Raw genomic sequence first — 16,516 nt, forward strand, 5'->3', positions numbered from 1 at the left:
TTCAAAAATGAAGAAAAATATGCTCATATGCTAGGGCCTGATCCAAGACACAGTGGGCGACCCTGGGCTGAGTCTTAAAGACATTAGTTGGTTATAAAAAATACTGACCTTCAACCTTCAGTTTGGCAGATGTCTTTGAGCTTGCTATTTCATAGCTATATTCACCCATATCATCCAGTTTTGTGACAGGGATATTGAGCCTTCTCTTTACACCATCAGATTCAGCACGGTATTGATCTGTCAAAGATAGTGGTCTACCATTCTTTAGCCACTGGCCATCTGATTCAGGATTTGCCACCTCACATTCAAAAACAGCTGCCTGGGACTCAGCCACAGTCAGGTCAGTGAGAGGCTTTGAAATGGCACCACCTGTTAGGAAGCAAAAGAACATTTTTTTCTTGTGTTGCTGTTCAACTTTCCCACACACAGAAATGCAAGAGCGTGAAAGGTTAATGCCCTTTCTTTGCCCTAGTTTGCAACATGCTGATAGACATCCTGAGTTCTGTAAAAAATCAAGAATAGGATGTGCCCTGAACATCACAAAAAGATGTTTCTTACTTCTATCCTAGTTATTCTCATCTATTATTTTTATTATCAGCACAGCTGTATTGAACATTCAAAATAAAAAAAATATTTTTAATTACATCAAAAGTGCACTACAGTATTCCATACTATGGCTCTGATTTAGCAAAACGTATAAGCAATTATGTAAAAGCTTTGTTAAATTTAAATTATACCAATCACAAAAGATACGGGGAAGATACAGGAGAATATAGAAAAAAAGATAAACTAAAGACAAAAATAGTACAAAAACAGCACAATTGCTACAACTACAAAACACAGTACATTGAGCATTGTTTTATAAATGACAGTGAAATAAAAATCTTGGACATTAACCCTACTAACCTGCTACTATAAGCTTTCCAGATGTTTTCTTCTCTCCAGCATAAAATACATATTCTCCTTCATCATCTTTCATCATCTTCACCACTGTCAATTTATATATTTTTCCATGTGCTTCAATTTTATATTTAGGACCAGCCTTGATCTCTTGGCCTTTGAAATGCCAGATTACATCAATCCCTGAATGGGAGAGCTCGACCTCAAAGGATACATTCTGTGTTTCAGTGCAGGTGATGTCATGAAGACCTCTAATAATCTCAATTTCTATTAAAAAAAATAAATTACAAAGATATCAGTTGCTTCCACAATTTTGTATCTAAAGTAATAATTTCACAAAGAACTTTGCATCTTAAAGGAAACCTACTTTCAACTGTGACGTTGCAACTAGTTTCAACTTTGCCAACCATTAGCTTATAATGTCCTTCGTCTGATGCATGGGTTCTGGTAAGCACTAGCCTCTGTTTATTGCCTTTACATACAGCTTGTACACGTTCATCAGGCTTTATCTGATGATCATTTAGGTACCATTTGGACGAAGACACATCAGGTGCTGAAACTTTGCATTCAAGGATAGCTTTTGTTCCTTCAACTACGTGAACATCTTTCAGAGGCACTACTATTTCCACACCTGTCAAGTAACAAAAATATTCATCATTTAAAAAGCCATGCCTTTAAGAAGTAAACCTAAAGGACCCAAAAATCAAACACACTTTCAAAATCATGATAATGACTTACTGTAAACGGTGATCTGTCCACTGGTTGACAGTTCAAGACCAGGAACACTAAAAGAGTAATTTCCAGTATCTTCCTTTGTTGCATCTTCTATCAGCAACATGTGTGACTGTTTATCCAGCACAATGTGAATACGATCACTTGATTTAATTTCATGGCCATCTTTCATCCAGACACCTTCCACATTTTCTAGGGAAACTTTAACTTCAAGTTGTACAATATCTCCCTCACAGACTTTTTGATCAGTAAGTCCTTGAAGAATAGCCATGGGACGAGCTGTAAAATGAAATGAAGCTAATTAATCCTCATAACAGATAAGCAGAATATTGAATAGGTATATAGTATAGGTTATAGGGATATAGCTATAATATATACTGTAATATGGAAAAATCTATAATATATCTACAATATAAGTATTAGAAAGGCTTACGCTTCATTTTCAGTTTGCAGCGAGTCCTTTTTCCGTCAACGACAAAGCTATACTCTCCTTGATCATCTTTATTAACATCTTTAATAGTGAGGATTTGGCGACCACGACGGGATGCAATCACATATTTATGATTAGAAGTGAGTTCAACATCTCCATGATACCATTTCCCTTCTACGTCTTCTGGGGAAACCTCACATTCAAGTTCACCTGAGAAGGATTCTGGTACTTCAACATCCTCAAGTTCTTTAATAAACTCAACCACAGCACCTAAAGGCAAAAATAATTACATTCATAAATAAGCTTGATTAGATACTCCTGATGAAAACACTTATTAATGAGCTTGAACATTTTCTTAGTGCATTAGACATCAGTTAAAATTGTTTTATTTCTTCCTGAAGCTGATTTCACTTTAACAGCACTGCATGGTACTGAACTATCTGCTTCTTACCTTCCACAGTAAGCTTTGCAGTAGTTTTTATGGATTCATCTTCTACCAGTGCACAGCTGTAGTCATCAGCATCGGACATTTCAATTGCAAGTACAGAAAGAAAATGAGCCTTTCTGTCCGAGTGCATCCTGTATTTGTCTCCAGAATGAATCTCAATCCCATCCTTAAACCATTTCACTTTAACAAAGGGTTCTGACGTCTCACATTCAAATGTTGCCATGGAGTCTCTCTCTTTGGCCACAATATCTTGTAACTTCTGGGTGAAGCTGATTAACTGCTTGGCTGCAAAACAATATGCAATGAATCAACAGTGCATTGGCCATACAGACTTAACACTCTATTATAAGCAGTAGGATAAAAGTAAGAATTTAAATTACCTTGTACTAACAAGAAAGCATGGCTAGAAGTTTCACCAGCTATATTGATTGCTTTCACCATGATGCTGGCAGAATCATCAGAAGTCACATCTCTGATGACTAGTTCACAAACATTATCTTCAGGCCAGTACCAATACACACGATCAGTCCTTTCAATTTGCACGCCATTTTTGAACCACTGGCACTCAGGGTCTGGTTTTCCCACCACTCTCACACGGAAGTGTGCATCTGTCCCCTGTGCTACTGTCTGGCTTTGAATTCGTTCAAATATCTTGGGAGCCTCCATGCTTGGACTAAGCTCAACCTTCTCTGGTTTGAAAGTTGGAATGGTGATTTTGCCTTCAGGAGGAAGTGCCTTCTTCTCTTCCTCTGGGATCTCTTTGGTCCAGTGAAGAAGTTCTTCTTTTGTCTTTTTCAGCATTTCTTCATACGATTCATCTTTTTTGCGAGACTTAAGTTCCACAGCGGTGATGGCTTCATAATAGCCCTCTTCTGTCCTACGCTTGAATTTACTACGCAGCTCTTCAGATTCCTCTGAGAGCTTCTCATGAGTGATTCTTTCAGCCCTTTTCAGTTTCACCACTTCTTTGGTTGTTGGCTCTGCAGGTTTGTCTACCTTCTGTACCTCAAAGAGAAGTTTTCCAGGCTCTGTCAGTACAGGCTCATGTTTGGGTTCAGGAGCACGACGAAGAACAGATCTGAAGTCTTCCCTCTGCTGGATCTCAAGTTTCACCTTATGTTCAATAAAGCCTTCTGGATTCTCTGCAGTGACTTTCACCTCCCCTGTGTCATATGATTTGCAGTCCACAATATCCAGGTAGTAGATTCCATCATAACGGAGTCTGAACCTTTTGCTCTTACGGATGAGTTGTCCATTGAGGTACCAGTTGACTTTGGGCAAAGGATAGCCAGTCACACGGCAGCGGAATCGTGCTGTTTCACCTTCCAGGACTCTTGCAGGTTCAGGAACCAAAACGATTTCTGGTTTTTGTTTTTCCTTTTGGTCCATTGCAACTGCAGGAAGAGCACCCTCATGGACCATTCTTTCTAACTCTTCAATTCGCTGCAGTCCTCTTCTGCCTTCTGGCAACTGGGATTCTTCCACAAGGCTTTTCTCATCCTTCACAATCAGAGTAGCAGATGTATGGTCTGTACCATATTTGTTAGTTGCCCTGCAAGTGATCACTCCACTGTCTCTAGAATAGGCTACTCCATAGTCCAGGCTACAGTACCCAAACTCATTGATCATGCGGAGTCTGTTAGCTGCTTCCAAGGGTTTGCCATCATGCAACCACTCCACCACCATGGTTGGGTCACCGATTGGTGTAAGCCTGCACTCAAAGTGTGCTGGTCCAAATTGCTTGAGCCGTACAGATGTGAGCTTCTTCTTAAAAAATGGTTTCTGCTGCTTTTCTTTGTCATAGAGATCTCCTTCCTCCCATTGCTCTTGACCATAACGCAAATGTAGTGGCTCTAACTCTGGTGCTGCAATCTCCTTGGCTTTGTAAGTTCCTTTTGGAATGATTAATCTCCTTTCTGGTTCAGGTTCAGCATGTTCAACTTCAACATTTACTTTGCACCGAGTAGTGTCCCGCCCAGCTTTATTGATAGCAGTAGCGGTATACCATGCGGCATCTTGCCTGGCAGTAGATTCAATTTTAAGTGCAGCTGCCCCTTTGGTTCCCTCAATCCTGAAATATTAAAACAATTTTTTTTAATTTTTTTGCATTTTCTTGTTATTAATTTTTGCCCTTGTTTAAAATTAGGTCAGATCCTCCAAAGGCAAATCTCTGGAGGAATTAGACATGTTGTGTATGTTTATTCATGTTTATGAGTGCAGTGCCTAAGCATCAAACAGATAAGGATAATAAAAAACAGTCTTGAATTCAGTGGCAGTTTTGCCTGCAGAGGACTTCAAAATTAGAGACAGTAAAGGTTCTCTAAATCTATGTTGTAAAAGCATTGGCTTCACAGAATACAAAATATACAAGCTGGAAAAAACAGTGGGAGTCCTGCAAGATATTTTATATCTCTTAGACTTGCTGCAATGTAAATGCTGTTAGTAGCTTCTGTAGCCATTGGACTAAGCCAAATTAATCCTTTCTATGGAAGCAAGGGTACTCAGCACACTGCAGGATGGTGATTATTAACTCCTTTACTATTTAAACAAAATAAAAATGCTTACTTTATTCTGGGGTATTTATGAGGTACAATGATGTCACTGTTCTTTAGCCATACAATGTCAGGATTAGGGTTGCCAGTAGCTTTCACTGCCATCTGCAATCTAGAGCCCTCCTTTACGCTAACGTTCTTCAGCCTTTCCACAAAGTGTGGTCTGACTAGGTCTTCCTTAGCTGAAAGAGCAAGGGTAAGTTATTACAAGAGGAAATGACATAACCATGGTTTTTAATAAGGAACACTCCTTAGACTCCTAAAAAGCATGCACAGTAGATACCTTCCACAGTCAGTGTCATTGAGACTGAAGCTTTGCCTGCCCTATTCTGAGCAATTACAGCCCATTCTCCAGAGTCATCAGGCATAGCAGGAACAATGATCAATGACTGGGTGCCATCTTCTTTAATTACTATTTTATGGGTGTAGTCATTAATCACTTGTTGACCTGCAGATACACATGAAAAAAAAAAAAAATGTTGCACTCTGTCTCAACAAAATGTAAAATGCATACAAGATTGTTTTTTAAAATAATTTGTTGATAAAAATGCGGCTGACGTACCATTGTGGAACCAGTATGTCTCTGGCATAGGTCTCCCAACAACTTTTAGGTCAAATCTTGCTGTCTGCCCCTGTGAACATTTAAATGATGTAGGTTTCAGCACAAAAACCGGCTTGTATAGTCTCTCTAATTGTCCTTCATCAGTTTCCTCTAATCTGCGGCCAGGAGAACGAGAAGGAGAACTGCGGGCAGGAGACCGGCTTGGAGAGCGTGGAGAAATAGACCTGGGAGGAAAAAATAAAACAGATGTGTACAATAACACCATAAAGCAGTGGACTAACATGATAAATAGAGCATAACTCTATTTATTTTGAAGAGGTTAACCAATTTATCTGTGTGAGAAACTGTGAAAAAGTTCATTTTTATTTGCAGTCAATTTTCATCAGGTATTTGGCAGCAATTTGTATAGCTGAGTAGTATTAGGATACACCATAGCCACAGAAACTTTGGGGATTTGGACACTGTGCAGATAGGGATGTAATCCTGTATGCATTTGTGCGTGTGTGTGTGTATGTAAATGGAGACAAAACACAGTACATGGCAACACTGGATTTTTTTTTTGTCATAGAAATACAGCTATTTCAAGACTGGAAAGTAAGAGTTGCACACAGCATCAAAACTCAAAGTGCAGAAAAATATTTCCCCAAAACATGACTACTTTAAGAAATAAATGTTTTCTGAGGTTGTAAATCTGATACTGGGGCTGGATATGCATGTGAATGATGGTACTCTGGGAACTGCATTAGTCATTTAGATGGCAAATCAGACAAAGTGTTGGCACATAAATCAATTTAAGCCACGAAAACAGCATTTAAAACTTCTTTTGAGGTGTGCAAATGAGGTGTAATGAGCTTTTGTATTGTCTATCACAGCAGACTGAAGTCTCACAAAATTTATATATTACTGTGTACCCACCTGTATCTTCTCATAACTTCTGGTCCTGGCATGTAACCTGGAGTTGCTGTGGGTGCAACTGGCTCAACATAGAGTTTTGCTGAGCAAATGGCATTTCCTTTCATATTACTGGCGAAGACAGTATAAATTCCTTCATCCTCAGGTAAAACAACAGGCAAACGCAGACTGGCACTGCCATCTTGCAGAACTTCCATGTGGTAGCGCTCTCCATGCCTTATGCGCTTACCATCTTTGTACCATGCAATCTGCATGGAAAGAAACAGTGGAATGCTATGTGAGCTCTCCTAAAGACAAAGATGCAGTAACAACCCATGCATACAACAGATTACAACTTCTTATTTTTCAGCTGATGCATCACCACAGCCCATATATATGTGTTAATATTAACATTTTTACTAGAAATAAGTAAGACTAAAGTAACATGCTTTCACAGTAGGATGAAACACAACTTTGGGAGCTAAAAATAGATATAAAGGCCATTTTGACAAAGAGCAAAGTGACGTAGACTGGACTTGCTACTGTGTTGCCCACTTGTGTGGGCTAACTCGGAGATACTCAGAAGTAAGACCAACTTAACTGGTAAATCTAACCCACCTCTGAATGGGCTAGCCAACCTAATACTACTCTATTAAGGGGAAAAAGGAAAATTTAGCTTGATATTGAAACAGAAGCCTGGATTTCCTTTTAGATTTGCTTTTTTCTATGCAGGATGTAGAATGTCTGACAACGAGATGTTTCAAGTAGAGCACCAGAAGGTTTTTTAAATAGATTAATGTCATACAGGTTTGGGATACCTTTGGCAATGGATATCCAGTCGCCTTGCAATGAAAAGTAACTCCTGTGCCTTCAAAGGCTCTGTAATTCTTTAATCTTATGTCAAATCCTGCTTCTACAGCTTCAGATTCAGAAATATCAACCATCATCTCCTCTCCGTCTTCTTCAAGAAGTTCATCTAAGGTTGTCTTAATAATTCTGAGTTCAATTTCTTTGATAAGTCTTTCTTCAAAAGAAGAAATATGGAATTCCTATATAGAAAAACAAGACCATTAGTTCTGTGTGTCAGATAATGACCTTGTAAGGAAGTGATTTGTACTGGTAATATGTTAGTATACAAAATGAATATGGAGTGGTAGACATACCTCATCTTCTACAAAAGTTCTGACCATCACTGTATCTTTTGCCATTTTCTTCCTAATTAGGGCTTGTTCTTTTTCATATTCTTTTTCAAAGTCACCATATGAAATAGCTGGGGCTACCTCAGCCACTTTAGGTTCCTGTACATATGCAGTCATCTGAGTTTGGTACATCATTTCTTGTTGCGATTTTATGTAGGCTTCATAATCAGCTAAGAATTAAGGACATATTAGTTTTGATAAGTTTTTGTGATTTTCACTGGACTACCTAGAGAAAATTACAAACTTTTTTTACTGGTTTTGGCAATTCAAGCAGAGTTTCTGTCTGTTTAGCCAACAAAATGCAAAGAGCAATAAAATGCAAAGACTGATGCCCTCAGATGAGATTTTTTTTTTTACCTGTTTATACAGATAAAAGTTTTACTGTGCTATTTAGGTGTTCTAGTTCTCAAAGTAGAAGCACTTGTAGGGGCTATTTTACAGTTTCTTCACCGTGACTCCTGCAAACTTTCATGCTTTTTTACAAGGATAATTAAAAAAAAAAAAGTTAGCTTGCTTCCCTGTAACAGAACAACTTATCACTTGATTAGTCTCCTTTCCCCACACCACACTCTGATGTAAGGACATCAACAAGAGACGGTTTCTAGAGCTACACATTCTAGCAAAGACTATAAGTCCTTCAAGAAACTAATGTCAAAAAATCTGTCTTGCAGATATGGAGCCACCAGATCTCCCTTAATGTTACTTGAATTTGCAGCACAATTTAAAATCTTTTTCCCAGTTTAAAGTTAATTTTAAGAAATGTTTTCCCCATTTTTTAAATCTTCAATGTACCTTCTTCTAGTAAGGAGACCGTTGCAGAAGCTTCTCCATGTTTATTACGAACAACAATAGTGTATTCTCCGGCATCGTCGGCAAAAGTCATGGAAATTTCAAGTTTGCATTCCCCGGTTTCTCTTTTGTGACTTACTTTGTATCTACAGAAAAAATGAAAGTACAAGATCTCTATAATTCTGATGAACAGAGTTTCTTAGTGCATTTTCTTTTAGTTACACAATTAATCAGAATCACTCCTAAATTGTACAAGACCGAAAAAGAGAAATTTTTCAGGCAATTCTCACTCAATAAATCTGCAGAACAGTGTAGGAAAAGTAACCATGCTGAAACTAGAGTATAGGTCTGATTTCTTTCTGTTGTCACTAAAATAAATGGGACGCAAACAGCAGTACTGAAATATCAGAGATCTAGTTAACAGACATTGTATAACGGTATATGCTGTGTGCACAGATTTTCCTAATATGGGTCATTATAGCATATGCTACAAATGTGGTTTTTTTCTCTGCTAGAAAACGTGTTGCTTTCTATAGACAGTTTTTCATGGATAGAATGCAAACAGTGCATAGACAGAATAAAACAAACACAAAAATTCTTCCTTATTTGTTTTTAAGAATATGTAGCATTTCTCATTTTATAGTCTTTTGAATATTTGTATTTTAAAAATTAGTAGCCTCCTAAAGTCTCACTTTAAGACATGATCCTATGTTTTTTCCATTTCAAAAAGAGAATTTAAGTGATGTTATTTGGCTAAGCATCAGTAAGGGAATCAAAACTATGGTGGTGTCAATTAAATATTCTTAAAAACTATGTTTGAATAGTTTTTGTGCATTGTATTCAAAGTACCTGTAGCCAGTCGTTAGAGGAACTCCACCTTTTTTCCAGTAGACGTGTGGCTTTGGGTTGCCCCCTACTTGGCATTCAAAAATAATGCTCCCACCTTCAATTAATTTATGTACCATGGGTTTTCTTATGAAGAAAGGAGGTACGGGTTCTCCCGATACTTCCTCTGCTGCAACAGAGACATCTTCCATTACAATGTCCTTTGTCTCCACATAGCTGAAATAAGATTCCAATGCAGGTAAGTGAGCTGATATCTGAAGCTCTCATAAACAGAGTGCAAGAAACTAATGACCGCAGTAGAAGCAGTCTGTTTAGGAAAAACTTTACCGTTTCTCTTCTGTAACAGCCTTCTCAGAAATGGTTTCTCGAGTCTCAATTTCTTCTGAAACTGCAAGGCAAATATGATACAGTGAATTTTGAAATACTTTAATAGTGAGTTTTGTTGACACAAAGAGAGAAGGTTAAGTAGTTAATTGGCTCAGAGGGCCAGATACTTCCACTTAGGAAACAAGTTAATTATCTCCATTGACCCTTAATTGGCCTTTACCTCATATTCTTCCAACCATGTTACCTAACAGCTCTGGAATACAACCCAAGGCATACGTTCTACTTGGGAGCTGACAAAGTCTAAGCTACATTACAAGTAATATGCAGTTAACAAGATTATAATCTCCCTACAGTGATAAATATACTTACCTTTCACGTATAAGTGGCAAGATGTGCTGACACTCCCAGCCTTATTGGTAGCAGTGCAGGTAAATCTTCCACTGTCTTCTGCAAAGGCTTCACGAATCACAAGGCGAGCAAGCCCTGCTTTGAAAGTGATCTGGAAGTCCATTGAGCTCTCAATCTTGTAGTCTTCCCTGTACCATGTCACAACAGGCTGAGGATGACCAGAGATATGGCACTCTAGAGTGACAGACTCGCCTTCAGTCACAGTCTTATTTTTGAGGCCCTGTAAGATGAAAAATAAGTACCATAGTCAGCATATACTTTCACTACTAAGCAGACATTTAAATAACTAAAGCCTATTTGAATGGAAAATTTAACGTCTACTTCAAAACAGTGTTCTGTTCAGCATTGTATGCAGGAAAAAAAAGAGACATTTTCCAAAGGGAATTATTTGAAACTGGATTTGGGATAACTGAACATTGCTGTTAATAACAAGAAACTGAATGCTTAGATTGATGTTTATACAGATTATGGTGAGAAATTGTTTCACTGCAGCAAAGGTCAATCTGCTATGTGACATAATTGTCACATAATCATGCCCACAACAGTCATTCAGAATAGTTTGTATCAGAGATAAGTTGTGAGCTGAGTAAGTCTAATACAGAGTTAAAAAGATTAAATAGAGCCAAATTTTCATGGTCAGGTTTTCAAAGATAAAAGTTAGAATACAAAACGGGTGAAACATATAGTGTCACTTCCCCAGTCTACATACAAATTACTTACTGAGACTAAGGTGGGTGGAGTAGCAGGGATTTCTGCAGGCACAGGAACTCTGGCAGTTTCTGTCACCTAGGTTGTTTAAAGAACAGTTAATCAACAGCTAACAAAGCCAAGGACATAAACAGCAGAATTTAGATATGAGAAGAAACTAGGCAAAGAGAACTCTTTTTTTGCCATCAGTGAATATTAGACCCTTAGAAGGATTTGCGTAAAAAAGCAAAAATAAAAGTCAGCAGAATGCCGAACAAGTGGAAAATTGCAATGACGAAAGCAAACAAGTGAGGCTTTTTAAAGATGAAAGTCACTCAAAGTGATGGAAATTTGCTTAATAACATACCTTTGCTTCACTTTCTTTCCGCAGCACCAAGTGTTCCTCCTGCACTGCTTCACCTTTAAAGCTTATACCTGTCTCTTTTTTAGTCTCAATGTCATATTGACTCTTATAGGTCTCTGCAGCCTCTCCAAAAGGAAACTGTGGAGAGGGAACAGGTTCTGCTTTTATCCTGACTTCATGCGGCTTTAGCTGAGGTGGTTTCACCGACTTGGTGATCTTTTGCACAGCAGAAGCAGCTGATAACTCTTTTTCCAGAGTAGCCATGGCAGATCCAGCTATTGAAACCTAGGGAACAAAAGAGAAAGAGTTACAGCTTTGTTGTTCTCTTGTTTTCAGAGGCAACAGTGTATTTCTTGAGTCAATTGCATACTCACTAGTTGATTCCTTAGTTACTTATTTGTTGGCACTGCAAAAGCTGTATAAACAAAAATGACTTCTAGACTGTAGCAGTAGGATACTGGAAATATAATATCCTTACATTATTATTGTTGATGTGTCTAACATTCAAATATTTTCTCTTTTATTTTACGTTAGAATTAGATCTTTAAATGGTCAAGAATCTCTTAAGTGCAACATGAGAAATATCCTCTAAATTTATTCACTTGAGGCCTTAGCCTTCCTTTTAATCAGTCTGATACTGCAATAAACAATACTACTAATTACATAATTGTCAGTGATTAAAATAACTGAAGAGATTTCAAAATGTTATTGTAGGTGTAATAACTTTGGAAAACACATAAATCTCTAAAGACAGAAATATTTTAGGTCATTTTTATAGTGTTCAATTATGTTTGAGGGGAAAACAGTTCATTTTTGAAGTCCAGGAGAAGAGAGAAAGTATGCTTGAATGAGAAAATTAATTAAGGTTATGTGAAGGAGTCGAACAGAAGAATGGAAAAAATAATATTAAAAATGGATGGTGTTTTGCTGTCTGGATTTTTTGTGTTTCAAAAACTAGCTTAGTATGTAGTAATTTCCAAGGAAGAAAGAATTTTAGCAGTTTGTTTGTCTATTTACAGCACTGCTTTTTATTAGTTAAACAAGCCAACAAAACAACTGTAGAGAGCATACAATTGTTCTTCTTGGGAAAGCACCATACCAAAGTGGGAGGAAAAGTTAAGTGGAATGGGCAACCAACTGGTCATTATCAACAAGTCTGCTGTTCTTCTTGAATACAGTTTTCACTTCTTACCTCATATGCATGATCAGGTTTAGGAACAGCAATTTTGGAGACTGTGAAATGAGGACTTGGTGTGCGGGGTCGCGGGTGCTCAACATGAATTGTTTTCTCAGTTTCTGTTGCTCTTTTTATCTACACAAAACAATGGAAAAAGTTGTTGAGAACGTGATGCTGTTCTGCAAACTGAAACAGATTTCAGTAGGACATAGTTTTTGGAAAAGAATGCAACATAAACCAAGTCTAACCTCTGTAGATATATGAACTTGCTTCTTTTCAGCAGGTGAGATATGTTTCTCAGGAGGAACATAAACGGTTTTAACCTCTTTAGTGACAACATGACGTTCTGCTGGGGCCTCAGCAACGTGCTCTTTATAGCCATATTCCAAAGTTTTCTGCTTTACATAAGCTTCATCTGCTTGTTCTTGTTCCCAGGGTGATCGAACACGGGCCTGATCAACTGCTGCAACCACCGTAGCTACAGCTTCAGCCCTTTTTCCAGCTTCAGTCTACATATAACATTAACGGAATAAATACAAATATTCATCATTATATTAAAGGTTTGCATATCTGCCAAATACTTATCATATAGGTATAATGCTCAGTAAAGTATATGCCAAAGAGAGAGTGCATAGATATGCAAAAGTAATAATGTAATCATCAAATATATCCACCCATAAATACACTGCAGAGTCAGTAAATTCAAATATAGACATATTTTTATTTAGCTCTGTCTATGCATATTCAGAACATACCTATGGCTGTGTGCTTTATACACATTAATATTTGTATGCAATCCCACTTTCAATACTTTATAGTTACATTAATGGCTATTTATCTAAGAGTAAAGTAGGTATGTAAATGTGCATATAATTTCAGTCAGTAGGCTCATCAACTCTATATAAATGTTAGATGCTACTAAAAATGTAGAGAATGTGTCTAGCATCTCGTGTGAATACATTTACTGAGGAATATACCCATAAAAATTTCTACCACAGGCATATCTGTTAATTCAGTGCTAATCTGTTTAAAATTATTTTACAAAAGAAGGAAAATGGAGCTTTGTGAGAAACTGGAAATAATGCATTTGTATCAGAAATTTTATTTGTTTTTAATAACTCATAAATACTGTCAACTTCTATGTTATCGGGGTCCAAATTTCTGCCCAGTCAGCCAGCAGTAGGTAATAGGAAGATTACTAATGGTGCTTATTATTACTGTCATAACTCATCTGGATGTAGCAACAGAACACATGAAATGTATGCCTTGTAGATGGAAAACAAATAGATGATTTCATTCTGATTTTAAAATTGTTATCACCTTAAACTAAAATAACTTAAGCAAAGCCAAAACGTGATTGTTTACAGAGATTTTGTTTTATTATTATAGTAGTGTTTAGGTAAAAGGTACCTCTTATTCAGTACCTTTTGTACTAACTTGAATTTTGCCCTAAACTTGTATCATCTAACAAGTAACTAGTCTCTTAACCATCTGACTCCTCTGAGTGAGTTTTATATGCTATGCTCTTTTAATTGTGTTTTATAAAAGTATTTTTGAATTTATCATGCTGTTTCTAACAAAGAAGATATAGATAGACTTTAAATAAAAGCTATTGGCAGCCATGCTATTCTTCCACATATGAGAATTCCTGGCTATATTATAATAGAAAATTTTTTCTAATGTTCGAGTCCTGCGGGAACAAAGCCGTGTTAACAAGTGTCTGATTGTCAGAAGTAATAAACTGGAAAGACTTGAATGGATGTTGAAGTTTATATTGTACAAAGAACAATACAATTCAAACCTTAATGGAGAAGTTGTTTCATTTGACAACCACTAAATTGCAAGGAATCATCTTGTAGAAAAAAGATTGTAGAGTCCAAAGTTTGAGCAAGTAAACATTACTTGAAAGTCATCAGTATGGAGTAGGCTTTCACGGAGAAACCCGACTTTGTCTTAAAAGTGGCATTTCATAGCAGGATGAGACAAAACTCTTTATCACTAGAAACTTAATTATACTGACTCTGTTACTTGTCAATCATCCCACTTAATGGGTATGTTATCAGGAATTAATTTGAGCGCAGTCTGTTGTACCCAAGTAGGTCTTAAAAGGTGAGTTTTGCAGATCAAACAAATTGTAACAGTGCATTTCACATCTGCAACAGCTATATTCACCTGATCATAAGCTAGATGAGTTTGTTCTTGCTTGGCTGTAATTTCTTCTCTAGTTCTGGACACTGCTTTGGTTTTATCAGTGGCAATTATTTTCGGAACTACAGTAGTTTTCTTAGCTTCCTTTTTAATCTAATTATTATAGCAGAAATAAAAGTTTCAGTTATATATGATCTTGAAAGAAATTTGAACAATGGGAAAAATTTTGAATGGGAAAAGGGAAGGAGAATTTAGGGATTAGATCCTTGTGCACTGCACACAGCTCTGTATTATATGTATACTGGTAAGTAATGTTGCACTCTGACACCTATTTAAATATAAGTAATGATATTTTTTAAAAAAAAAGCTGAAATACATTTCAGGAGTCAGTCAGCTCATTCCAAAGGTAAGTCAGAAGGGAATTACATACATTCTATTAATGAAAACAGTTAGGAGAGAAAGATAGAGATGGCATAATATAGTCTAATTAGCAGTAGTTTTAAAAGTTTGTAAGTTTGGAATAAATCTTAGAAAAAATAAGCCTGAAATGTATAGTTAGTATTTTTTGAGGAACACATAAGGTTTGTAAAGAAGAGAGGACAAAAAACCAAATACGGTTGTAATAGTGCTTCACCTTTTCATGGGTTATGCTCACTTGTTCTTGTTGGGTAGTAATTCCTTCTTTACTTTTCGACATTATGACCGGTGCTTTAGGTTTATCAGTGGTAATTACTACCTTAGGTACAGAAGGTTTCATATCTTCCTTTCTTATCTAGTTTTTATGGTAAAGAAAAATAATAGCAATCATTTATGCCTGTTGTCAAAGTTACACAGCTTTTCAGGAAAGTGGAATAAGGTTTCAGAATGTACATCAGTAAGAGAAAAACTACCTGAGAAATGAAATAATTCCTTTGTACAAGCCAAGTTATGGCCTACTTATATGCTAGCTGAAGAAAGTGGAAACGAAGTCATTAACATATTGCAGTAATCTGTGTGTGAATTAGAGAAGAACCATCCAACTTCCTAGTTAATTGTGATATATCATTGCTAAGGTTTGCAAAAACCGTTTGCTTAAAAATGAGTATTACTGACTTAATATTTGCTCCTGTCAGTAGATGGAACTACTTCATCATTACGTCCAATAAACAATGGTTCCAAAATATGATCTAGCAGATGCATTCAGTCCTCACACAAATATGAACTTCATTAAATTGAACTCTACACCAAAATATATCCTGAGAGATAACCTTTACAATTTGTCTTCACAAATCTATCTTCAAACAAAAAAGCAAAAGTCGTTAAGTATCAGATGAAATTCTGGGTACCCTGAAATAAAAACCATAATGCTCAAAGGAAGGGCAGCTGCATCCTTCCTCTGTGGAGAGAGCTGCTACAGAGTCATTAGAACCAGACCTGCAACGCAGGGACTATATCTGGAATATCTTGCTTTATAAAGTTTTCATTTTGTAACCTTCTCTTCATAAAGAAGCAGAACAAACACGTAGCATATTTGATGAAGAAAGAGGTTCTGTATACTTATTTGAGTATAACAATGAACTAAACATTTGTAACGTTTATTTACCTTTTCATGCACAACGTGCACTTGCTCATGTCTGGTAGAAATTTCTTCCCTGGCTTTTGATATTCTTTCTTGTTCTTTGGCTTTGTCCGTGGCAATTATTACTTTGGGTACTGGAGTTTTCTCTGGTTCTTTTCTTACCTGGATGTTTATAAATAAAGAATGTGATTTTCAATACATTTGGAAAAGAGGATGTAAAAGGAGGAAAAATGTAAAACTCTGGAATTCTGAATCATTTAGTCTGGAAACTACAACTGCAGTTGTAGTACAAGTACTACAATAAACAGACTTTTTATAAAATGTATATACATTTAGCATAAAAATACTTGCTTTGCTACTGAAAGAAGTAATAAAATAGTAATAAAATACTAAAATCAGATAAGAGGAAAACTGTCCTGCATCATAATCAGTTTGAGAAAGTGTAGGATATTAAAAGCAAGTTTTAGGTAATTTTTACTTTGCCAAGTAGTTTAGATG

At 36.6% G+C, this 16,516-nt stretch overlaps 1 protein-coding gene across 4 annotated transcripts in view; it reads right to left on the minus strand.

Annotated features, from left to right (window-relative positions):
* The window catches only part of TTN (titin), a 247,953-nt gene that overhangs the window by 217,561 nt on the left and 13,876 nt on the right, over nt 1-16,516 (minus strand). For all 4 annotated transcript variants that reach the window (XM_014954164.1, XM_014954163.1, XM_014954162.1 and 1 more), the window contains 24 exons: nt 16,043-16,180; nt 15,095-15,232; nt 14,485-14,613; nt 12,561-12,821; nt 12,328-12,447; nt 11,139-11,420; nt 10,805-10,870; nt 10,046-10,304; nt 9,677-9,737; nt 9,353-9,565; nt 8,507-8,649; nt 7,679-7,884; nt 7,334-7,564; nt 6,540-6,784; nt 5,625-5,848; nt 5,346-5,510; nt 5,076-5,244; nt 2,891-4,581; nt 2,514-2,795; nt 2,066-2,332; nt 1,639-1,911; nt 1,268-1,531; nt 907-1,167; nt 109-369 (listed from right to left, as the gene is read on the minus strand). In XM_014954164.1, the coding sequence (XP_014809650.1) occupies nt 109-369; nt 907-1,167; nt 1,268-1,531; nt 1,639-1,911; nt 2,066-2,332; nt 2,514-2,795; nt 2,891-4,581; nt 5,076-5,244; nt 5,346-5,510; nt 5,625-5,848; nt 6,540-6,784; nt 7,334-7,564; nt 7,679-7,884; nt 8,507-8,649; nt 9,353-9,565; nt 9,677-9,737; nt 10,046-10,304; nt 10,805-10,870; nt 11,139-11,420; nt 12,328-12,447; nt 12,561-12,821; nt 14,485-14,613; nt 15,095-15,232; nt 16,043-16,180 (6,349 nt within the window). The remainder of the gene's footprint in view (nt 1-108; nt 370-906; nt 1,168-1,267; nt 1,532-1,638; nt 1,912-2,065; nt 2,333-2,513; nt 2,796-2,890; nt 4,582-5,075; nt 5,245-5,345; nt 5,511-5,624; nt 5,849-6,539; nt 6,785-7,333; nt 7,565-7,678; nt 7,885-8,506; nt 8,650-9,352; nt 9,566-9,676; nt 9,738-10,045; nt 10,305-10,804; nt 10,871-11,138; nt 11,421-12,327; nt 12,448-12,560; nt 12,822-14,484; nt 14,614-15,094; nt 15,233-16,042; nt 16,181-16,516) is intronic.

The sequence above is a fragment of the Calidris pugnax genome, unplaced genomic scaffold (assembly GCF_001431845.1).
Source record: "Calidris pugnax isolate Ruff unplaced genomic scaffold, ASM143184v1 scaffold103, whole genome shotgun sequence".
Lineage (NCBI taxonomy): Eukaryota > Metazoa > Chordata > Aves > Charadriiformes > Scolopacidae > Calidris > Calidris pugnax.